This window comes from Mobula birostris, chromosome 13 (genome assembly GCF_030028105.1).
Source record: "Mobula birostris isolate sMobBir1 chromosome 13, sMobBir1.hap1, whole genome shotgun sequence".
NCBI lineage: Eukaryota > Metazoa > Chordata > Chondrichthyes > Myliobatiformes > Myliobatidae > Mobula > Mobula birostris.
In genome coordinates this window covers 25,442,779-25,467,234 of record NC_092382.1, presented here as the reverse complement: position 1 = coordinate 25,467,234, position 24,456 = coordinate 25,442,779, and the positions used below count along the sequence as shown (strand labels likewise).

The 24,456-nt window shown below is 45.6% G+C and overlaps 4 protein-coding genes across 6 annotated transcripts in view; 1 reads left to right on the top strand and 3 right to left on the bottom strand.

The window, feature by feature from the left end:
- LOC140208589 (uncharacterized) overlaps positions 1 to 24,456 on the top strand; it is a 180,454-nt gene that overhangs the window by 12,281 nt on the left and 143,717 nt on the right. The gene's annotated exons all lie outside the window — the stretch shown is intronic.
- LOC140208601 (uncharacterized) overlaps positions 1 to 24,456 on the bottom strand; it is a 397,399-nt gene that overhangs the window by 237,350 nt on the left and 135,593 nt on the right. The gene's annotated exons all lie outside the window — the stretch shown is intronic.
- LOC140208610 (uncharacterized) overlaps positions 1 to 24,456 on the bottom strand; it is a 93,977-nt gene that overhangs the window by 44,980 nt on the left and 24,541 nt on the right. The gene's annotated exons all lie outside the window — the stretch shown is intronic.
- On the bottom strand, positions 11,202 to 17,610 carry LOC140208600 (uncharacterized). The gene is made up of 2 exons (XM_072277395.1): positions 17,544 to 17,610; positions 11,202 to 13,417 (listed from the first exon to the last, which is right to left on the bottom strand). Exon 2 carries the CDS (start codon positions 13,008 to 13,010, stop codon positions 11,958 to 11,960), a length of 1,053 nt encoding a protein of 350 aa, XP_072133496.1. The 5' UTR covers positions 13,011 to 13,417; positions 17,544 to 17,610; the 3' UTR covers positions 11,202 to 11,957.

Genomic DNA, 24,456 nt, shown 5'->3' with positions numbered 1-24,456 from the left:
AGACCTCAGATAGAGTCAGCAATCAAATGGTTGAGCATGGTGCGATGAATGTGCTGAGCTGTGTATATCACAATGCAAGAAGCATCGTAGGAAAGCCAGATGAGCTCAGGACAGGGAATTATGATATTGTAGCCATTTTTAGGACTTGGTTGCACCCAACAGTCTGAGGGATTTAGAGGAACAAATTTGTAGAGAGATTGCAGACCATGCCAAGAAACAAAGGTTGATTCAGTAAGTGATTTTAACTTTCCACATATTGACTGGGACTCCCATACTGTAAAAGAACCAGATTGGGTAGAGTTTGTCAAATGTACCCTTAATCAGTTCATAGAATTCCCGACGTAGAAGTGTGAAATAAGCTGTTAGGAAATGATTAGGGTTGGTGACAGAAATTAGTGATCATGATGCCATGAAATTCAAAATATAGATGGAAAAAGAGAGATCTGGATCATGGGTTGAGATTCTAAATTGGAGGAAGGTCAATTCTGAAGGTGTCAGAAAGGATCTGACCAGTGTGGTTTGGGACAGGCTGTTTTCTGGTAAAGGTGCACTTTGTAAGTGGGAGGCCTTCAGAAGTGAAGTTTTGAGGGTGTCTAGTTTGTATGTGCCTGTCAAAATAAAAGTTGAAAGATAACTGGTACAGGGTATCTTGGCTTTCAGGAGATATTGAGGCCCCAGATATTTTGTTCCTCTAAATGCCTCAGACTGTTGGGTACTACCAAGACTCATTAATAACTGACTCATTAATCATCATTCCACGCCCTGAGCTCATTTGATTTTTTTTTAGTCGTCTTCTGTTGGTTTCTGAAAGCTTCCCAAAAGTTTTTGCTCTTTTGTTTGCCCTTTCTTTGACTTTTATGTTGGCTTTGGCTTTTCATTTAAGTGTCAGTTGTGTCCTCCTGCGTCTCCAATGCTTCCACTTCTTTGGAATGTATCGATCACTCACCTCCTGAATTGCTCCCGGAAACTCCAAACATTGCTGTTCCGGTGTCACACCTACCAGTTTTCCCTGCCAAACAAGTTTGTCCAGCTTCTCTGTCATACAAACAAGGAGAGGTTCAGTACAGAAACAGGCTATTTGGCCCGTCTGGTCAATGCCGAAAAAACATTTATGCTGTCTAATGTAACTACCTGCACTGGGACCATCGCCCTACATACCCCCACCATCCAGGCTCCCATCCAGACTTCTTTTAAATGGTGAAACTGAGCTCATATTCACCAATTGTGCTGACATCTCATTCCACACTGTCATGACCATTTCAGTAAAGAGCTTTTCCAAATGTTTCTGTTTAATTTTCACCTTCCCCCCTTACCCATGACCTCTGGTTGTCATCCCAACCAACCACAGTGGAAAAAGCTGCTTGTATTTACCCTGTCTATACCCTCATATTTTTGTATACTTCTTACAAATCCTCAAAGCAATGTATAATTTCTTGTTTATGTTTAGAGCCTTTTTTAGATGTATAAGATGATGAGGGGCATTGATCGTGTGGAGAGCCAGAGGTTTCTTTCCCGGGGCTGAAATAGCTAACATGAGGGGGCATAATTTAAAGGTGCTTGCAAATAGATACCGAGGGGATGTCAGGGGTAGGTTTTTTACACAGAGTGGTGGGTGTGTGGAATGCACTGCTGGCTATTTGTGTGAGAGTGTTTCAGTTACTCTGGGGCCAGGAAACCATGCAGCTCAGTGAGAACCGGGAATAATACCAATGGAGAAAGTCACACTGAGCCAGGTCACAGATTGGAGATGGCAGAAATGCCCCTTTCTCATAGAGACAGGAAGAGCATCTGAGAATTTGATGGTCACTCCAGATACCAGCACTGTGCCCAGTTAGAAGATGATTTCTGTCTCCAACTTGGGCTGAACCTCACTGTAGCAGTGTGATACCAGATCACACCTTGACAACTCAAGTGATCTCATCTTAAATGTTGTCCTACACCCATTTATGGATTTTGTAACTCTTTTTACAGGTTAGAAATGACAAGGAATTTATCTACAGGAATCTCGACCACAATGCACCAGCTTTGTTGACTCTGTCCAGATATTTATGAAGTGGAGCAAGGGATTCACTCGATCATCCTTCCGGCTCAGACTGTGGGGAGGGGTTGACCGACTGCCATGCCCATCATTTTACACAGGGGAGAGGCCATTCAGCTGCTCAGACTACAGGGATAGATTCACTGAGTCATCTCAGCTGAAGGTACATCAGCAATTTCACACTGGACAAGGCCATTCACCTGTTCTGTGTGTAAGAAGGGATTCAATCGGTCTTCCGACCTGTGGACACGCCAGTCAGTTCACCCTGGGCAGAGGCTGTTTGTCTGCTGAATTTGTGCAGGGGGATTCACTAAGTCATCTGATGTAATGGCTCACCAGCGAGTTCACACCGGGGAGCGGCCGTTCACCTGCTCAGTCTGTGGGAAGGGATTCATTAAATCATCTAAACTGAAGATACATCAGCGAGTTCACACTGGAGAGAGGCCGTTCACCTGCTCAGACTGTGGGAAGGGATTCACTCAATCATCCAGTCTACTGATACACCAGCAATTTCACACTGGGGAGAGACCGTTCATCTGCTCAGTCTGTGGGAAGGGATTCACTCGATCAGCTGACCTTGATAGACACCACCAAGTTCACACTGGGGAGAAGCCGTTCACCTGCCCAGACTGTGGGAAAGGATTCACTTTATTATCTCAACTACGGAGACACCAGTCAGTTCATACTGGGGAGAGGTCGTTCACCTGCTCAGAATGTGGGAAGGGATTCATTCAGTCATCCCAACTACTGGCACATCAGCGAGTTCACAACGGGGAGCGGCCGTTCACCTGCTCGGACTGTGGGAAGGGATTTATTAAATCATCTAAACTGAAGATACATCAGCGACTTCACACTGGAGAGAGGCCGTTCACCTGCTCAGACTGTGGGAAGGGATTCACTCAATCATCCAGCCTACTGATACACCAGCAATTTCACACTGAGGAGAGACCGTTTACCTGCTCAGTCTGTGGGAATGGATTCACTCGATCAGCTGACCTTCATAGACACCACCAATTTCACACTGGGGAGAAGCCGTTCACCTGCCCAGACTGTGGGAAAGGATTCACTTTATTATCTCACCTACGGAGGCACCAGTCAGTTCACACTGGGGAGAAGCCATTCACCTGCTCAGAATGTGGGAAGGGATTCATTCAGTCATCCCAGCTACGGGCACATCAGCGAGTTCACACTGGGGAGTGGCCGTTCACCTGCTCAGACTGTGGGAAGGGATTCACTCGATCATCCACCCTAATAGCACACCAGCGAGTTCACACTGGAGAGAGACCATTCACTTGCTCAGTCTGTGGGAAGGGATTCGCTCGATCAGCCGACCTTCATAGACACCACCAATTTCACACTGGGGAGAAGCCGTTCACCTGCCCAGACTGTGGGAAAGGATTCACTTTATTATTTCACCTACGGAGACACCAGTCAGTTCACACCGGGGAGAGGTCATTCACCTGCTCAGTGTGTGGGAAGGGATTCAATCAGTCATCTCATCTGCTGAGGCATCAGCAAGTTCACACTGGGGAGAGGCCGTTCACCTGCTCAGTGTGTGGGAAGGGATTTGCTCAGTCATCTCATCTACTGAGACACCAGCAAGTTCACACTGGGTAGAGGCTGTTCACCTGCTCAGACTTTGGGAAGAGTTTCTCTCAGCCATTTCCACCAAATGTGCATCATTGAGTTCACCCTGGGGAGAGGCTGTTCACCTGCTGTAAATGTGGGGAAGGATTCTCTCAATATTCTAACCTTGTGACACATTACCGGGTTCACCTGAGGAGAAAGTTTCAATGAGCTGCATGCTGGATATTTGTCCATCACTGTTGCTGAATGCAATTTCGAGAGTGACTGTCGGTGCTGAACTCTGCAATTATTGCTGCTGCTCACCACACCCAGTTCTGCACCCTGGTCACTGGGCATGGGAGGAGTTTCTTCTGCTGCACGTTCACCTTTAATGGGACTGGAGTTTAATATTCTGGATCTGAGACAAATAAATCAGTTCTATTTTAAACTCTGTCTCCGGTACTTAGTGAATTTATAACATACCTAGTGTACAGTAGAGCGTCAACTCAGGCTGGCTGGACCCTGCCAGTGATTCTGTTCCATGACAGTCCTTTTAAATCCTCCCCTATTGTTCATCTCTCACTCTCCCTGTGGTGATGGGTTCCAAAAGTCACCACTCTGTGGGTGAAGAGGTTTCCCTTGAATTTCCTGCAGACTGAAGAAGTTGAGCTGACTGCAGTTCTGTTTGAGATGTTCTTCGCCCCTCTAATCTCTGGGCTGAAGAAGAATGACATTGGGAGTTAACATCCTTATTCACGACTCATTTCCACATTATGGGTCATTTTCCCTGCTTCTAAAGAGTTGTCCACTGTCCTCTAAAGACTGAAAGCAGAAAGGGAAGCCATCAGTTAGTTGTTCAACGGAGCAGGGTCAGAAACCAGAGGCGGGTCCACGCAGGGCAGAGCTTGGGGCTCTGGATGATGGTCGGGGTAAGAACGCATGGTGAGGAGAAGGGAATCAGCAGTGGGGTATGGCAACGAATGACAGAGTAGCAATATTTCGAAGCCGATTGACAGAGAAAATAATTTGGTTGTCTGACTGCTGACACAAACAATGCCTGTGGTGAGGTGCTCCACTGGTCGAGGCACATGTGTGTGCGGGGAATGGTTATATCTATTGAGGGAGTTGTTCCTGCTTGTTTATCCTGTAACATTATATCTGGATGGTTATCATTTGTGCTATTAGTAGTAATGTATTGATTATCATATAATTTGTAAGATTTTGACTCTGTAACTGAATCAGGCTTGAATTTATGGTGCTTCAATGAAGTTGTGGTCATTCATGAGTTTGTATTTTAAAGCAAGATTTTGGTGAATGATATTTGCCACTTGATTGTACCTTTGTAAGTAATCAGATTGAGTTAAAATGCTGCAGGATCCTGGAATGTGTTGGATCGTGTCTGGTTTCTCTTGCATTTTCTGCACTTACTGCATTGTTTGTATTTCATGTATTTTCAATTTTGTTTTTCCTTTTGTTAACCACCTTGTCCTGCATTTCTGCAAGGAACCCCTCTGTTTCTGGGAAGAGGTCTCCAACTCTCAGTCAGGTGCTCGATGCTTCCTTGTCAACATCTCGTCTGCTCAGATCGTTGGGATGTCTCCCATGGAGGGTCATACTCATTCCACTGGTTAATGTTTTCTTCCACAGTGATGATTCATTTTTTCTGAGTTAGCCTCTCATTTGAGTTTCTGGGCTGTATTCCTTATCATGATTGCAGACACACACAGGGAGTGCTGAATCCAGTTCAGTTTTGATGAAAAAATATACTTTCAAGTTTTATCTGACTGTTGTGTGATTTTTGTTTTTCATGTGTGTTATTTCTCTTCCTCCTTCTGTCCAAGGTAGTGTTAATCTAAGTGGGTTTGAGTGTAAATAGTCTTTTCTAAAGTTATCACTTCAGTTTTTATTTACCTTTGGAAATTTTGCTGATTGAAATTGAATCAAGATATTTTCATTAAAATAAAGTCAATGTCGGTATTGATGAAATTGTTTATTGCTGTTGTTGTATTTGTTAACTATTGAGCTCTGATTGGCAGGTTTTTAAGCCTTGAACTATATTTTGTCAAATGTTTTCCCTGTTTCGCACTACTTTTTACTGTCTTTGCTTGTTGATATTCCAGATACGTGGGTATCAAGAGTCCCAATGTAGGGTTTTGGCCGGAAATGTTGAATCCCATCCATAGATGCTGCCTGACATGCTGAGCTCCTCCAGCACTTTGTGTGTATTTCTCTAGATCTCTAGCATCTGCAGGTCCTCTTGTTTCCCAGATACTTATATGTTTCTTGAAAGAACAAGCCAAGAACAAGCTGTTAGTGGGGTTGTGTGGCTCTGTTGGTAAAATTTTAAATAAAATCATTAGAAAGAGGTTGCATAGGGTTGGAAGGTGTAGAATCTGTGGGTAGAATTAAGGAACAGCAAATGTAAAAGAAATCCCCGTTGGGAATTGTATAGAAACCCCCAAACAGTCGTAAGTATGTGGTCCACAAAGTACAATGGGAGATTAAAAATGCTTGCCAAAAGGGCAATCTTACAATAGTCATGCAGGATTGTCATGCAGGTGAAAAGGAAAATTAGTGTATTGTTCTCAACTGGAGGCATTCCTAGAATGCCTACAGAATGCTTTTTTAGAGCAGCTCGTGGTTGAGCCCACTTGGGGATCAGCTATTCTGGATTGGGTGTCGTAATGAGCCAGAATTAATTAGGTCACTTACGTTCAAAGAACCCTTAGGGGCAAGTGATCTAAATATGATCAAATTCACCCTGACATTAGAGAAGGAGAAACTAAAGTCAGATGTGGAATAAATGTGAGGCTGCTTTACAAGATCACTGCTCATGGAATTACAGGAAACATACTTGTCTGGATCGAAGATTGGCTGACTGACGGGAGAAAGAGTCAGAATAATGTGGGCAATTCTGTTTTGCTGTCAGTAACTAATGGTGTTCCGTAGGGGTCAGTATTGAGACAGCATCATTTCATGTTAAATATGAACGATACGGATGACGGAATTGATACCTGGGTGATGAACTTTGCAGCTGATACAAAGATAGGTACGGGACAGGTAGTTTAGAGCAAAGCGAGAGTCTGCAGAAGGACTTCGATAGGTTTGGATAACAGGCAATGAAGTAGCAGACAAAATACATTGTATGAGGTATATTGGGTGCAGGGAGGATATACAAGGATGTTGCCTGGATTGGGGAGCATACCTTATGAGAATAGGTTGAGTGAATTCAGCCTCTTCTCCTTGGAGTGATGGAGGATAAGAGGTGACCTGATAGAGCTGTATAAGATGGCGAGAGGCATTGATCATGTGGATGGTCAGAGGCTTTTTCCCAGGGCTGAAATGGCTAATATGAGAGGGCACAGTTATAAGGTGCTTGGGAGTAGGTACGGAGGAGATATCAGGGGTAAGTTTTTTACGCAGTGAGTAGTGGGTGCGTGGAATGGGCTGCCAGCGGTTGTGGTTGAGGTGGAAATGATAGGGTCTTTTAAGAGTCTCCTGGATAGGTACATGGAGCTTAGAAAACTGGAGGACGATAGGTAAGCCTAGGTAGTTCTAGGGTAAGAACATGTTCGGCTGAGCTTTGTGGGCTGAAGGGCCTGTATTGTGTTGTAGGTTTTCCATGTTTCTAAGGGGCTGCATGTGAGGCTGCTGAACAAGATCACAGCTCATCGAATTACAGGAAAGATACTTGTATGGGTCGAAGATTGGATCGGCTGACTGACAAGGGAGAAAGAGTCAGAATAATGTGGAGAATTCTGTTTTGCTGTCGCTAACTAATGGTGTTCCGTAGGGGTCAGTATTGAGACCACATGTTTTCATATTAAATCTGAATGATATGGATGACAGAATTGATACCTGGGTGATGAACTTTGCAGTTGATACAAAGATAGGTACAGGACAGGTAGTTTGGAGGAAAGCCGGAGTCTGCAGAAGGACTTTGATATGGTTGGAGAACAGACAACGAAGTAGCAGATGAAATACAGTGTATGCAAATGTCCGGTCATGTACAATTGGTAGAAAGAATAAAGACGGAGAGAAAAAAAATAAATGGGAGAAAATACAAAAATCAGAAATAGGTACTTGGGAGTCGGTGAGCAGGAGCCCCTGAAGGTTTGCTTGCAGATTGAGTTGATTAAGGATGACAGCTGTAATGTTCGCATATAAGAGCAAGGATGTGACACTGTAGCTTTATAACACATTGGTCAGATCGCTCTTGGCATATTGTGACCAGTTTCCGACCTCCTGTCTGAGAAAAAGATGTGCTCGTATTGGAGCGCGTCCGGAGAAGGTTCACAAGAATGATTCCAGGAATGACAGGGTTAACGTATGAGGAGCGTTAGACGGCTTTGACCCTGTACTCACTGGTCTAGAAGAAAGAGAGGGGATCTCATTGAAACCTATTAAATATTGAAAGGCCTGGACAGAGTGGCTATGAAGAAGATGCACCCTACGCTGTGTGAGTCTGGGACCAGAGGCCGCGGCCTCAATGTACAGAGCATCCACTGAGAGCAGAGCTGAGAAGGAATTTCTTGAGTCAGGGAGTGGTAAATCTTTGGAATTCATTGCCACGGATGGAGTAGAGGCCAAGTCAGTGAGTGTATTTTAAATGGATGTTCACAGATTAAGGGGAGAAGACAGGAGAATGGAGTTGAGAGAGATAATGAATTGGACATGAAGGAATGGTGGAACAGACTTGATTGGCTGAGCAGCCTCTGTCTCATATCTCATAGCTCATAGTCTGAAGAAGAGGCTAGTGAGGTTGCATTAGGGTTAGGGTATCCGCGCCTGGACTATTGTATTCAGTTTTGGTCGTTCTGCTGTAGGAGAGAGGACGTCAATCTGGAATGAGTGCAGGAGAGATTTACGAGAATGGTGCCAGTACTCGAGGGACTGAGTTCTGGAGAGAGGTTGGGCAGGTTGGGACTTCACACCTTGAAGTGCAGGAGATTGAGGCTGACATGATGCAGGTGTCCCAGACCCTGAGTGTACAGAACTGGGGAACGTGCGCAGTCCTTTGCCCCACTTTTGTGGAATCAACAACCAGATGGCACCGGTTCAAGGTGAGAGAGGAATGATTTAATAGGGATGCCAGGGGAAGACTATTAATCCACTCTCCCTTCCGGTTCATTGTTTAACTAACTCGATGAGTCCACTTGCAGGTTAAATGAGCAACACCTCATATTACATCCGGGTAGTTTACAACCCGACGGCATGAACATCGATATCTTTAACTTCTACTGCCACCTTTTCTTTTCATCAACCCACACGCCCGTCTCCTCCATTCTGTCTCCCCACTTCTCTTCTCCACTGTGGATCGTCTCCCTCTGGTTCCTCTTTTACTTCCTTTTTTCCCCATGGTCCGCTCTCCTATCCTATCAGATTCCTTCTTTTCAGCCCTTTGCATTTTCCACCTCCCACCTCACAGTGTCTCACTTCATCTCCCACCTCCCCCACCCACTTCATCTCCCACTTCCCCCACCCACTCACCTTCACTCTTACCTGACTTCACCTGTCATCTACCAGCTTGGACTCTTTCCACTCCCGCACCATCTTGTTCCAGCTTCTCCCCACTTCCAGTCCTGATGAAGGGTCTCTGCAGGAAATCTCTGTTTTGATTTATCCACCGCTATAGAAGCTACCTGACCTCCTGACTTCCTCCAACATTTTGTGTTTGTTACTCTGCATCTCCAATATCTGCAGAATCTCATCGGGACAGAGTGCAGAATGCAGAGACTACATCGGGTCTCACTAATGTCGAGGAGGCCACACCTGGAAAACTGGAAACAGTCGATGACCCCAACAGGCACGATGTTGAAAAGTTGCCTCATGTGGAAGGACTGTTTGGGGCCCTGACTGGTGGTGGGGAGAGTGGTTTGGGGCAGGTCTGGCACTTCATCCACTTGCAGAGTTGGCTTCCAGCCCCCTACACCCCTTCCTTATCGCTGTAAACTGCTCCCTCTTGTGGACAACACTGCCACTTGGTGGTGATTTGCCACAATAACAGGAGCCCCTGATTTGTGGACTCCATTGTCACCGGGTGACGCTCTGCCGCAGGAACACTGAGAGACAGAAATGTGACGCTGCAGTCTGCTGAAATGTTTATTCAAGATTCAAGGTAGTTTAATTCCATTTCCAGCAGACAAATATGAATGGGATCAAAATAATTATTACTCCGGCTTCAATGCAGCACAAAAACACAATAGTAAAAACATATATCCACAGCTTGTAAACTGTGCACGGATTGATTGTATGTCCATAAAGTGACGCTCGGTATAGTCAAGTCAAGTCACTTTTTATTGTGATTTCGATCATAAACTGCTGTTACAGTGCACAGTAAAAACAACATACCTCCAGGACCATGGTGCTACATGAAACAACACAAAACTACACTAGGCTAAGTGACACAACGCAAAGCTACACTAGACTACGTAAAATAACACAAAAACTACACTTGACTACAGACCTACACAGGACTGCATGAGGTGCACAAAACAGTGCAGGGCACTACAATAAATAATAAACAAGAAAATAGGCACAGTAGAGGACAAATTACAATATAATAATAAATGATAAAATAATAAATAAAAGTATGCCTGCATATAAGATGACAGACAGGAAATTATAAAATAGAGGTGTTTGGTGGTGTGGAAGGGTGGGTTAGTGGGTAGAGATATTTATCAGCCTTACTGCTTGGGGAAAGTAGCTGTCCCAGAGGCTGGCCGTCCTGGTGAGGATGCTGCGTAGTCTACCCAGATGGGAGTGGAACAAACAGTCCATGAGTGGGATGGGTGGAGGTTGATCATGAAAATCAGGCTGGTGTTTGATCTCAAGAGAGGGAATTTGGAAAATACCAATGAGATGCCTTTTTGAACAGCTTGTAATTGTGCCCATTAGGGAAAAGTTAATTTTGGATTGGGTGTTGTGTAATGAACCAGGTTTGATTACGAAGCTTATGGTAAAGGAAACGTGGACTTGGTGATCATAACATGTTACAATTCACCCTGCACTTTGAGAGGGGAAAGGTACAACACGATGCATCATTATTAGTGGAGTGAGGGGAACTACGGAGGTATGGGAGAAGAGCTCACCAAAGTTGATTGGAAGGGGACACTAGCATGGATGATGGCAGAATAGTAATGGCTGTTTTCCTGCCTCTCTAGCCTCAACCTGCCTCTGCCTTTCCACAGCCTCCATCTTTAATTTTTCTAACTTGTACGGGAGCCTAAGCTCACTAGGCTTACTTCCAGGAAACACCTCCAAGTCCTCCACTTTAAACACACCCTCAGATACATAATGTTCAGCTATTATCCTCTGCATCTGTGACCTCCTCATTGTCGATTTCACCTTAGCAAGTTTTAACCTTTTTGCAATACTCAACATATCAATCCTTCTGGTGTCCTTTAGTGCCTCAGAGGTTGGTGCTTCCAGAAATCTATCAACATCCATTGCTGCTGATTTTCCACACACAAATAAATCAAAAGGGATTTCTCCAATGAAATCGATAATTAATCAATACACCTCCAAATCTGTTCCTATCCAGGATGCAGGCCCAAATTTTGTTATGAACCGTAACGCTTTAGAAATGAGCCGGACGCAATAGACTACACTTAGAGTCTGTTTTTGATGTTAAATCCACTATCTTTATTCGTATCTACTAACAATATAGTAATTAGCAAGATAAACAAAAGTTAACAGTGTTATGTGTACTTGTGTGTAAATATAACTCCCAAACTATTGAGCTCAGGGGAAACCAGGCTTGGAGTCTTGAGATGGTGAACTATGAAAGTTCAGTTCAACCACAGAATAGGTGATGAGAGAGAGATATTTGTAGTGCAGGGTAAATGTCAAGAGAAGGCAATTCTGTCGAATTCCACAGTGGTAAAACGAAAGAACAGTCGCTGTAGATTTTATCTGTCGTCGTTCCAAATCCACATACAAATTATCACTGAAGGTGACTTGTCACAAGGGGTATCGTCTTCAAGTGAATTCCCACACCACACCCAGGCAAGGGTTAACACATAAGTGGTCTTCACAGGATACCCCAAATCAGATCCACTCGTATGGATCAAACGAGGTGACAACCTCACATTTGATGTTCGCTGAATCGATAATTAACCCACCCTTGTGGGCATAGGAAAGTTCTAAACAGTGACCCTTGGCCACTAGTTCCCTTGTTTTGATCCTTCCATTTATCCTCCTCCATCTCAGTCTGACTCTGAGTGTCTGTGTCCTCGGTTAAAACTAAACAAGCTGTGAGTGATGTAAACAAGCTGCAAGTCAGACTGATTTCCATTCTTAACCTCTCTCTCTCTCTCAAAATGACAGTCCACAGGAAACGAAATCTAGGGATTCATAACAACGGCCATTCCCCATTGTGAACTGACTGGTGTGCCAGTAGGTTGGATGACCGAATGAATCCTTTCCCACATTCTGAGCTGGTGAATGGCTTCTCCCCAGTGTGAACTCGCTGATGTCTCTGTAGGTTGGATGACTGAGTGAATCTCTTCCCACAGACTGAGCAGGTGAACGGTTTTTCCCCAGTGTGAACTCGCAGGTGTGTCAGTAGGGTGGACGATTGAGTGAATCCTTTCCCACATTCTGAGCAGGTAAACGGCCACTCCCCAGTGTGAACTGACTGGTGTGCCAGTAGTTGGGATGACCGAGTGAATACATTCCCGCATTCTGAACAGGTGAACGGCTTCTCCCCAGTGTGAACTCGCTGATGACTCTGTACGGTGGATGAATCAGTGAATCTCTTCCCACAGACTGAGCAGGTGAATGGCTTCTCCCCAGTGTGAACTCGCTGATGACTCTGTAGGGTGGATGAATCAGTGAATCTCTTCCCACGGACTGAGCAGGTGAACGGCTTCTCCCCTGTGTGAACTAATTGGTGTCTCTGTAGGTTGGATGAATCAGTGAATCTCTTCCCACAGACTGAGCAGGTGAACCGCTTCTCCCCAGTGTGAACTCGCTGATGTCTCTGCAGGGCGGATAACTGAGTGAATCCCTTCCCACATTCTGAGCAGGTGAATGGCTTCTCCCCAGTGTGAACTCGCTGATGAATCTGTAGTTTGGATAACTGAGTGAATCCCTTCCCACATTCTGAACAGGTGAACGGCTTCTCCCCAGTGTGAACTCGCTGATGACTCTGTACGGTGGATGAATCAGTGAATCTCTTCCCACAGACTGAGCAGGTGAACGGCTTCTCCCCAGTGTGAACTCGCTGATGTCTCTGTAGGTTGGATGAATCAGTGAATCTCTTCCCACAGACTGAGCACGTGAACGGCTTCTCCCCAGTGTGAACTCGCTTATGTGCCATTAGGTTGGATGACTCAGTGAATTCCTTCCCACAGTCTGAGCAGGTGAACGGCTGCTCGCCGGTGTAAACACGCTGGTGAGCCATTGTGTCAGATGACTGAGTGAATCCTTTCCCACAAATTCAGCAGATGACCAGCCTCTGCTCGATGTGAACTGACTGGTGTGTCGACAGGTGGGAAGACCGACTGAATCCTTCCTCACACACAGAATAGATGAATGGCCTTGTCCAGTGTGAACTTGCTGATGTACCTTCAGTTGTGATGACCGAGTAAATCCATTCCCACTGTCCGAGCACGTGATCGGCCTCTCCCCTGTGTAAAATAATGGGTGTACCAATTGGTCAAATGAACGAGTGAATCCCTCCCCACCTTCTGAGCAGGAAGGATGGCTGATTGAATCCCTTGCTCCTTTTCTTAAATGTCTAGACAGAGACAGCAAAACTGGCGTGTCGTGTTTGAGATTCCTGGGGACAAATTCCTTCTCATTTTTAATCTGTAAAAAGAATAACAAAATCCATTAGTGTGTGTAGGACAACATTTCAGATGAGATTACTTGAGTTGCCAAGGTTTGATCTGGTATCACACTGTTACAGTGAGATTCAACCCGAGATGGACAGAGAAATCATCTTCTAACTGGGCACAGTGCTGGTATCTGGAATGACCATCAATTCTCTGATGCTCTTCCTGTCTCTATAAAAATGGGGCATTTCTGCCATCTCCAATCTGTGACCTGGCTCAGTTTGACTCTCTCCATTGGTATTATTCCCTGTTCCTGCTGAGCAGCATGGGTGCCTGGCCCCACAGTAACTGAAACAGTATCACGCAAATAGTCTTTCTTGACATGCATTTGGGATTTTCTTTTACATATGATTAACTTAAAGTGCCACAGTGTTAACGCCATATAAAAAAATTCCTGCTGAGATGAATGGTTGGTCTGCACAGCTGTGAAAAGGACTTAAAGTGAATTTTTGTATTATTTCAGGTTCTTGGGCCATCTGGTTTGTGCTGAACTATTTAAACTGCCCACTCCCATACCCCTACCATCCAGGCACCTACTCAAACCTCTTAAATGTTGAAATCGTGCTTGCATGCACCACTTGTGCTCTTTGCTCGTTCCACACCTGGATGATCGTCGGTGCGAAGAAGTTTCCCCTCATGTTCCCCTTAATGTTTCACCTTTCCCCCTTAACCCATGGCCTCTGGTTGTAGTCCCACACCATCTCAGTGGTAAAATCCCTATCTATGTCCCTCATAATAGTGGTATACCCCAATCAAATCTCCCCTCAATCTTTTATGTTCCAAGGAATAAAGTCCTGACCTGTTCGATCTTTCCTTATAACTCAAGTCCTACAGACCTGGCAACATCCTTGTGAATTTTCTCTGAACCTCTTTTACATCTTTCCTGTAGGTTGGTAACCAAAACCGCACACAATACTCCAAATTAGGCTTCACCAGTGCCTTCTACAAGTCAACATAACATCCGTCTATTGTTGTCAGTACTCTAGTTCATGAAGGCCAATGGGCTGAAATCTTTCTTTCTGTCTCTATCTAACTGTGATACCACTTTCAGTGAATTAAAGACTTGTATTCCCAGGACCCTTTCTTACTACAATACTCCTCCATGCCTGACCAGTCACGGTGAAAGACCTCCCTTGGTAGGTCATACCAAAGTGCAACACCTCACACTTGTCTGCATTAAATTACATTTTCCATTTCCCAAACCATTTTCCCAGCTGGTCCAGATCATACTGCAAACCATGATACTCTTCCTCGCTGACGACTACACCACCAATCTTGGTGTCAGCTACAAATTTTCTGATCCAGTTAACCACCCTATCATCCAGATTACTGATATAGATGACAAACAATAACAGATACAGCACTGATCCCTGTGGCACACCGCTAGTCACAGGATGCGGTCAAGAGGCAGCCATCTGCTACCACACACTGGCTTCTCCCAAAGACAGTGTCTCATCCAATTTACTATCTCATCTTGAGTGCTGAGTGACCAAACCTTCTTGATCCACCTCCCATATTCCACCTCTGTAATCTGTACAGGGTCTAGGAATTTGATGCTGCTTTGCCTCACTTCTATAGACTCTGTGTTCATCTCGTGAGTAAAAAAAATCTCCCACATCTATTTTGTCTCCTCATATGGATTACCATTCTGATCTTGCAGAGGATTAATTTTTTCCCTTGCAATCTTTTCACTCTTAACATATCTGCAGAATCCATGAGGATTCTCCTTCATCTTGCCTGCTGGGGTAACCTCATGCCTTCTTTGTCTTTCATAAGTGTTCACTTGAATTTCCTGTATCTCACAAGTACCCCATTTGTTCCAATCTGCCTGTACCAGGTATGCACCTCCTTTTTATTGATCTGGGAGATGAAAGCCAAAGGGGTGATAGAGCTGCTATGGGAGGTGGTGGTGGGGGAGGGTCAAACTGAAGTTGCAGGGGGAATGGGAGCCTGAATAACAGAATAGATAGTGCAGGGTTTGCGGAGACAGTTGTTGTTCAGTCCTCAGACAAAGTCAGGAATGAAAAAGTTGAGCATGGTGCAGTGAATATGCTGAGCCCTGTATATTTCAATACAAGGAGCAGCGTAGGAAAGGCGGATGTGTTCAGGGCATGGATCAACACCTGGAATTATGACACTAGGATCTGGCAACTGTGGCCTGGGACAGGCTGCTTTATGGCAAAGGTGTGCTTGGTAAATTGAGGCCTTCAAAGCGAAATTTTGAAAGTACAAAGCGGGTATGTGCTTGTCAGAATAAAAGGTAAAGATAGAAACTGTAGGGAACCTTAGATTTCAAGAGATATTGAGACCCTGATGAAGCACAAAATGGAGTTGCATAACAGGGATAGGCAGGCAGGTTGAAATGGAGTATAAGAAATAAATCAGGATGGCGAAAAGAAGGCATGAGATTCCCCTTGCAGAAAAGATGAAGGATAATCCTCAGGGATTCTGGAGATAGATTAAAAGCAAAAGGATTGCAAGGCACAAAGTTGGTCCTCTGGAAGACCGGAATGGCAATCCATGGCTGGAACCAAAGCAGATGGGGGAAGATCTTAAATATTTTTTTCATTTCTATTTACTCAGATGGACACAGTGTCAATGAGAGTGTGGAAAAGCGGCATTAAAATCGTGGACCCTGTACAGATTAAAGAAGAGGGTGGATAAATCTCCAGGGCATGACAAGGTGCTCCCTCGGTCCCCATGGGAGGCAAGTGCAGAAATCGTCGGGGCCCCAGCAGAGATAATTAATTCATCCTTAGTGACGGGAGAGTTATCAGAGCATTGTAGGGTAGCCAAAGTAATTTTGCTGTTCAACATAGAACATAGAAATCTACAGCATATTCCAGGCCATTCAGCCCACAATGTTGTGCCAACCATGAAACTTACTCTGGAAACTGCCTGGAATTTCCCTAGCACATAGACCTCTATGTTTCTAAGCTCCATGTACCTATCTAAGAGGCTGTTAAAAGACCCTATTTTATCTGCCTCGGCCACCACTGCTGGCAGTGCATTCCACACACCCACCACTCTCTGTGTAAAAAAAACTTACCCCTGACATCCCCTCGGTATCTATTTCCAAGCAGCTTAAAACTATGCCCCTCGTGTTAGCCATTTCAGCCCTGGGAAAAGCCTCTGGCTATCCACATGATCAATGCCCCTCATCATCTTATTCACCTAAAAAAAGGCTTTGTTGGAAGTAGGCAAAATTATGAGGGTATAGATAGGGTAAATGCAAGCAGCTTTTTCCACTGATGTTGGGTGGGACGACAACCAGAGGTCATGGGTAAGTGACTTCCCCATTTATACAACACAATACAGGCCCTTTGGCCCACAATGCTGTGCCAGACATTACTTACTTCAGAAATTCCCTAGAGTTCCCCATAGCCCTGTATTTTTCTACGTGCCATGTACCTATCCAGGATCCTCTTAAAAGACCCTATTTTATCCGGCTTCATCACAGTCGCCGGCAGCCCATTCCACGCACTCACCACTCTGTGTAAAAAAACTTACCCCTTGTGGTGATATCACGTGTCAGGACGTGACTGGACAGAGTTACTAACATGAGCAGAAATGAAGAATGATAGAGAAGCATGGCAGTGTAAGACGTGGTTTTGCTGCTGTTAAGTAGAAGTTCAATTCTGCAGAATATGGTTTGTTATTAGTAACCCACGGTACGTATAAAGAACACAACACCCCTGACATCTCCTTCGTACCTACTTCCAAGCACCTTAAAACTGTGCCCTCTCTGCAGATTTTCTCTTGGTTGTGATTGGAGGCAGAACGAAGGTGATTTTCACAACAGCTGATGTAAAAGATTTTGTTCCGTTTCTCCGAGTTCCCGATCCTTGCATTTAGACAGCTGGAGCTCAGCTCTGTCTGAGAGATCCATCGGTTCCCATTCCCTCTCAGCCGGAAGCTCCCCGGAGCCCGTGTACGGATGGTGGGGCTGAGAGAGAGGGAAGAGAGCAGGACTGTCCCGGGATTGCGGGTCACGGAGTCCGGAGTCACAGCAACTACCCGAAGTCGGTGTTGAAACCCCACCAATCTCCTTTCTCCCCACCCCGCAACAGTCTCCCTACAGCCGATCTCCTTAAGCTTACCGTGTACTGCGCGCATGCGTGATATTCGGCAACGGAACAGCCCTGACGCTTGCGCATTTGATCGGTGCTTCGGCGACGGCGAACTTTATATCGCAGGGCTTTATGGGTAATCACGGTGCCATTAAAAGTTTCTGCAAGCACCAGTTCCACGTCCATAGCTTTTTTTGTGTGTATAGAAAATTCAGCAGTTGTTTTAACGCAGAAAGCGGCTCCCATAAACAATATACTCAATATCAACGTGTATCTAATGCCAAAGTACAATCCTCTTACAAATGTAGATATAAAACACAAGAGATTCTGCAGTTGCTGGAAATACAGTACAGAGACACACACACAAAATGCTAGAGGAACTTTGCAGTTCAGGCAGCGACTAAGCAGAGGAGTACGCAGTGTAGGCATGCTGAAGGGGCTCGGCAGAAACGTTGTCTATTTATTCCTCTCCACATTCGTTGCCTGATCTGCTGATTTATTCCAGTATTTTGCAGAACCCACTTTTTTTTTCAATCAATGTTTCTAAATGTTTCTCATCTTTGATTTATAGGCACATCCTGCTGGTCAGATTCCTCCTCCTCCCCATAAACTCTAGACCCCATCGCTCTCTGGAGCCTCAAAGCCCTGACTCAGGCCGGCATCTCATTGGTTTCTGAATCTGCTCCATCGAAGATTCATTTGCTAGTCTGCTGTCAGACTTTAGAGGCGCATTGCAACAACCCAGCTGTCTGAGGCACAGTCCTTTGAAATGAGTGAAAATGACCAAAAACGTTGAAAAGAGCAGCGAAGAAGGAGTTTAGCTAAATTATTTCACAGCACTGAAGAACTTCAAATACACAGGGAGCTCATCGTCTTATTCAGCCTGGAGAAAATCATGCAGGTGTATAAGATGATGAGAGATATTGGTCGTGTGAATAGCCAGAGGCTTTTTCCCAGGGCTGAAATGCCTAACACGAGGGGCATAGTTTTAAGGTGCTTGGACCCAGGCGCACAGGAGATGTCAAAGAGTGGTGGGTGTGTGGAATGCACAGCCAGAGACATTGGTAGACGTGGATACAATAGGGTCTTTTAAGACACTTGGACAATCGACAATAGGTGCAGGAGTAGGCCATTCAGCCCTTAGAGTCAGAACCACCTTTCACTGTGATCATGGCTGATTGCCCACAATCAGTATCCAGTTCCTGCCTTCTCCCCATAACCTTTGATTCCTCTATCTTTAAGAACTCTATCCATCTCTTTCTTGAGAGCATCCAGAGACTTGGCCTCCACAGCCTTCTGGGGCAGAACATTCCATATATCCACCACTCTCTGGGTGAAAAAGTTTTTCCTCAACTCCGTTCTAAATGGCTTACCCCTTATTCTTAAACTGTGGCCTCTGGTTCTGGACTCACCCATCAGCGGGAACATGCTTCCTGCCTCCAGCGTGTCCAATCCCTTAATAATCTTATGTTTCAATAAGATCCGCTCTCATCCCTCTAAATTCCAGAGTATACAAGCCCAATCGCTCAAATCTTTCAACATATGACAGTCCCGCCATCCCGGGAATTAATCTTGTGAACCTACGCTGCACTCCCTCAATAGCATGAATGTCCTTCCTCAAATTTGGAGACCAAAATTGCACACAGTACTCCAGGTGTGGTCTCACCAGGGTCCTGTACAACTGCAGAGGGACCTCTTTGCTCTAATACTCAATTCCTCTTGTTATGAAGGCCAGCATGCCATTAGCTTGCTTCACTGTCTGCTGTACCTGCATGCTTGCTTTCAGTGACTGATGTACAAGAACACCTAGATCTCGTTGTACTTCCCCTTTTCCTAACTTGACGCCATTTAGATAGTAATCTGCCTTCCTGTTCTTGCCAGCAAAGTGGATAACCTCACATTTATCCACATTAAACTGCATCTGCTATGCATCCGCCCACTCACCCAGCCTGTCCAAGTCACCCTGCATTCTCATACGTCCTGCTCACATTTCACACTGTCACCCAGCTTTGTGTCATCAGAAAACTTGGTGATGTTTTAATCCCTTCATCCAAATCATTAATATATATTGTAAACAGCTGTGGTCCCAGCACTGAACCCTGCGGTACCCCACTGGTTATCGCCTGCCATTCTGCCATTAATCGCTACTGTTTGTTTCCTGTCTACTAACCAATTTTCTATCCATGTCAGTACCCTACCCCCAATACCATTTGCTCTAATTTTGCACACTAACCTCCTATGTGGGACTTTATCAAAGGCTTTCTGAAAGTCCAGGTACACTACATCCACTGGCTTTCCCATGTCCATTTTCATAGTTATGTTCTCAAAAAATTCCAGAAGATTAGTCAAGCATGATTTCCCCATCGTAAATCCATGCTGACTCGGACCTATCCTGCCACTGCTATCCAAATGTGCTGCTATTACATCTTTTACAATTGATTCCAGCATCTTCCCCACCACTGTTGTCAGACTAACTGGTCAAAAATTGCCTATTTTCTCTCTCCCTCCTTTCTTCAAAAGTGGGATTACATTAGCTACCCTCCAATCCACAGGAACTGATCCTGAATCTATAGAACATTGGAAAATGATTACCAATAGACAGGTACATGGAGCTTAGGAAAATAGAGGGCAATGCGGTCGGGAAATTCCAGGCAGTTTCTGGAGTAGGTTACATGATCGGCACAACATTGTGAGCCGAGGGGCCTGTAATCTGCTCTAGATTTCTGATTCTATGAAGTTCAAGGGAAATCTCTTCTCCTGTAGAGTAGTGACGAGTTGCAACCTGTCATCATGGGGAGAGTGAGAGGTGAAGTGAACAACAGGGCTAGACTGTAAAATACTGATATGGAACAGAAACATGGGCAGGGAGCAGACGGATTGAGTGGCCTCTCTAGTGTTCAATGTGAGTGTGGTAGAGACAGTAAGTATCTGTGACATGAGATTTGAAACAGAACTGATTTATCTTTTACAGATCCACAATATTAAACATCAGTCTAGTTTAAGGCGAACATCAGAAGAACATTTGATTTGATAAGGTACACCATGCAAAGCTTATTGAGAAAGTAAGGAGGCCTGGGATCCAAGAGGACATTGCTTTCTGGATCCAGATCTGGCTTGCCCACAGAAGGCAAAGAGTGGTTGTAGACAGGTCATATTCTGCATGGAGCTCAGTGACCAGTGGTGTGCCTCAGGGATCTGTTCTGGGACCCCTACTCTTGGTGATTTTTATAAATGACCTGGATGAGGAAGTAGAGGGATGGGTTAGTAAATTTGCTGATGACACAAAGGTTGGAGGTGTTGCGGATAGTGTGGAGGGCTGTCAGAGGCTACAGCGGACATTGATAGGATGCAAAACTGGGCTGACAAGTAGAAGATGGAATTCAACCCAGATCAGTGGCTCACTTTGGTAGGTCAAATATGATGGCAGAATATAGTATTAATGGTAAGACTCTTGGCAGTGTGGAGGATCAGAGGCATCTTGTGGTCCGAGTCCATAAGTCACTCAAAGCTGCTACGCAGGTTGACTCTGTGGTTAAGAAGGCGGTACGGTGCATTGGCCTAAATCAACCCTGGGATTGAGTTTAGGAGCCGAGAGGTAGTGTTACAGCTAAATAGGACCCTGGTCAACCCCACTTGGAGTACTGTGCTCAGTTCTGTTCGCCTCACTACAGGAAGGACGTGGAAACCGTAGAAAGAGTGCAGAGGAGATTTACAAGGATGTTTCCTGGATTGGGGAGCATGTCTTATGAGAATAGGTTGAGTGAACATGGCCTTTTCTCCTTGGAGTGACAGAGGATGAGCGGTGACCTGATAGAGGTGTATAAGATGATGAGAGGCATTGATCTTGTGGATAGTCAGAGGCTTTTTCCCAGGGCTGAAATATTTGCCACAAGAGGACACAGGTTTAAGGTTCTGAGGAGTAGGTGCAGAGGAGATGTCAGGGGTAAGTTTTTTTTTTGCACAGAGACTGGTGAGTGCGTGGAATGGGCTGCCAGCGATGGTGGTGGAGACGGATATGATAGGGACTTTGAAGAGTCTCCTGGACATGGAAGTTAGAAAAATAGGGGGCTATGGGTAACCCTAGGTAATTTCTGAGGTAAGGATATATTCGGCACAGCATTGTGGCTGAAGGGCCTATGTTCTGCTGTAGTTTTTCTATGTTTCTAATTTCTATTCACATTCCTCCTGCCTCACTGGACAGGAACACTGAAACATCAAGTGAGAAACAGCAGGAAGTGGCCATTCAGCCCCTCTAACCATCAACAAGATGACGGCTGCTCTCCCATCTCAGCCACATGTTTCTGCCCGATCCTCATTTCCTCGATCCCTCCGGTCTCCACACATCTGCCGGCCTCTGTTTTATGTGAGGACGATCACTGAGTCTTCACCACCCTCTGTGGTGGGGATTTACAGACATTCACCACCCTCGGAGTGGAGACATTTCCCCTCATCTCAGTCCCGGACAGTCCACCCCCTTTTTCAGAGACTGGGATCCCTGGTTCAGCCGGTAATGATGTTGTGCATTTCAATGTGTTCACCTCTCAGTCCTCGATTCGCCAAATGAAAGGGTTATCACATTTGATCTTTCTTCATATGATGACCCCACCACTCCAGGGATCAGTCTGGTGAATCTTCATTGCACTCTCCATAACAAATACTCTCTAACCTCTTTGTTAATCCTCTATGGAATTAATTTCCATCTTCTGCAGCCCCGTGTTGCCCCAACCACTCACCTCCCACCCCGTCACTATTTCCACCTTCCCACCTCCCCCTCACCTGGATCCACCTCTCACTCCCCAGCTCTTGCCCCATCCCCACCCCTCACCTCTTTTCTCGGACTATTTCCCGTCCACTCTCAGTCCAGAGGGAGGGTCTCGGCCCGAAATGTTGACGGTCCATTTCCCTCCACAGATGCTGCCCGACCCACTGAGTTCCTCCGGCAGTTTGTTCTTTGGTCTGTGTGACCCGTGTTAGTGTGGGGAGCGGGATTTTACACCATATTCCCGGTACAGTCTCAACAAAACACAAATAATTGTCACTTTGCCCGGACCATTGGCCCCGCTTGCAGGGCAACAGTCTGCCGGTGTTTGCCCCCCAATGTGGTGAATCGCCACCACCGTGGGCTCAGACATTTCCACAGATGAGCCCCTCCTGTCCCCACCGGGACAAACATCCTGTCCGCCCCCTCTCTCCCCGTCTTCATCCTCTCCCTCCCCGGGGAACCGGCATCAAACCGACGGGCCGAGCGGTCTCCTCCTACCTCTCAGCGACACATCAGACTCCGGCCGCAGGAGACGCTTCACAAACGCCCCAACTTCCCTCGGAGGGAAATGGAAATAAATCAGAAAGCGGACATTTACTTTGACGGTTGTCCCGCCGTGACGGAAAGTTCGGGAGACGGAGTCATCGGGGGTAACGCCCTCTCGGCTGACCTGCCTCCTCTATTGGTTGGAAGCAGTGATTGACATCGCTTCGCACCAATGGGAATAGCGCAGCGCGTGACTCCTCTTTTGACAGCGGTGGGGGAGGGGCTGCTCACGTGATTAGTAGCCCGGCCGTTAAACCGACCAAGCTCGAGCTCACCAGCGCGCGGGGCACAAAAGGCCCCGGATGATCGGTTGAGGTAAGAAGGGATCTCCGGGTTGGGGGTCTCACCGGGCGGCGTTTTCAACACCGACTTCGGGTAGTTGCTGTGACTCCGGACTCCGTGACCCGCAATCCCGGGACAGTCCTGCTCTCTTCCCTCTCTCTCAGCCCCACCATCCGTACACGGGCCCCGGGGAGCTTCCGGCTGATGAGGGAATGGGAACCGATGGGTCTCTCAGACAGAGCTGAGCTCCAGCTGTCTAAATGCAAGGATCGGGAACTCGGAGAAAGGGAACAAAATCTTTTACATCAGCTGTTGTGAAAATCACCTTTGTTCTGCCTCCAGTCACAAACAAGAGAAAATCTGCAGATGCTGGAAATCCGAGCAACACACACAAATTGCTGGAGGAACTCAGCATTAGTACTCTTTTCCATAGATGCTGCCTGGCCTGCTGAGTTCCCCCAGCATTTTGTGTCTGTTGCTTGTTCCACCCCCTCTTGTTCTGGACTTTCTACCCGTGAGAACATGTTTTGTCCCACTCTCTCTGGGTACATAATGATATCAAACACCTTTGCCCTGGGCAACAAGTAGCTTTCACATCACAAATGTGCCAGACTCCAATGAGACAGACTACTGCCCTTCCCTTCATATTCATTGGCATTGCCATCACTGAGTTCACCACCGTCAGTCACCTGGGGGAGGGTTCAGGGGAAATATTTATGTACAATACAGAAACTGGTGTTACCTGTGTGTATTGTGGTGATGCAAAAGTTGCTGGAGAATTTGAAAGTGGGAAGAAGTGGAGTGATAGTTTGAAATCTGACTTTTTAAAGCGTCATTTAGCAAGCAAATCAGATATGGACAATGTGCAAAAGCTCTGGCGAGAAAATCCTTCATTACCCGTTACAGGCCTGCAACATGGGTTGTGTGAGAGTGCAGATGAATTCAACTGAACCCAGAGGAGATCAAAGTTCTTACTGACAGTGATTTGCTAGCAGTTAAAATGAATACCTCTCTATATAAAATTCACTGTGCACATGTTGTCACTGGTTAAAAGAATGAACAGTACAAGATTTACTTTACTTTGTACTTTATTGTCGCCAAACAATTGGTAGTAGAATGTACAATCATCACAGCGAAATTTGATTCTCCGCTTCATACTCCCTGGATAACAAATATTAAATATTATAAATATTAAAATTAGTTAAAATTAGTAAATATTACAAATTTAAATTATAAATCATAAATAGAAGATAGAAGAATGGGAAGTAAGGTAGTGCAAAAAAACCGAGAGGCAGGTCCGGATATTTGGATAGTACGGCCCAGATCCGGGTCAGGATCCGTTCAGCAGTCTTA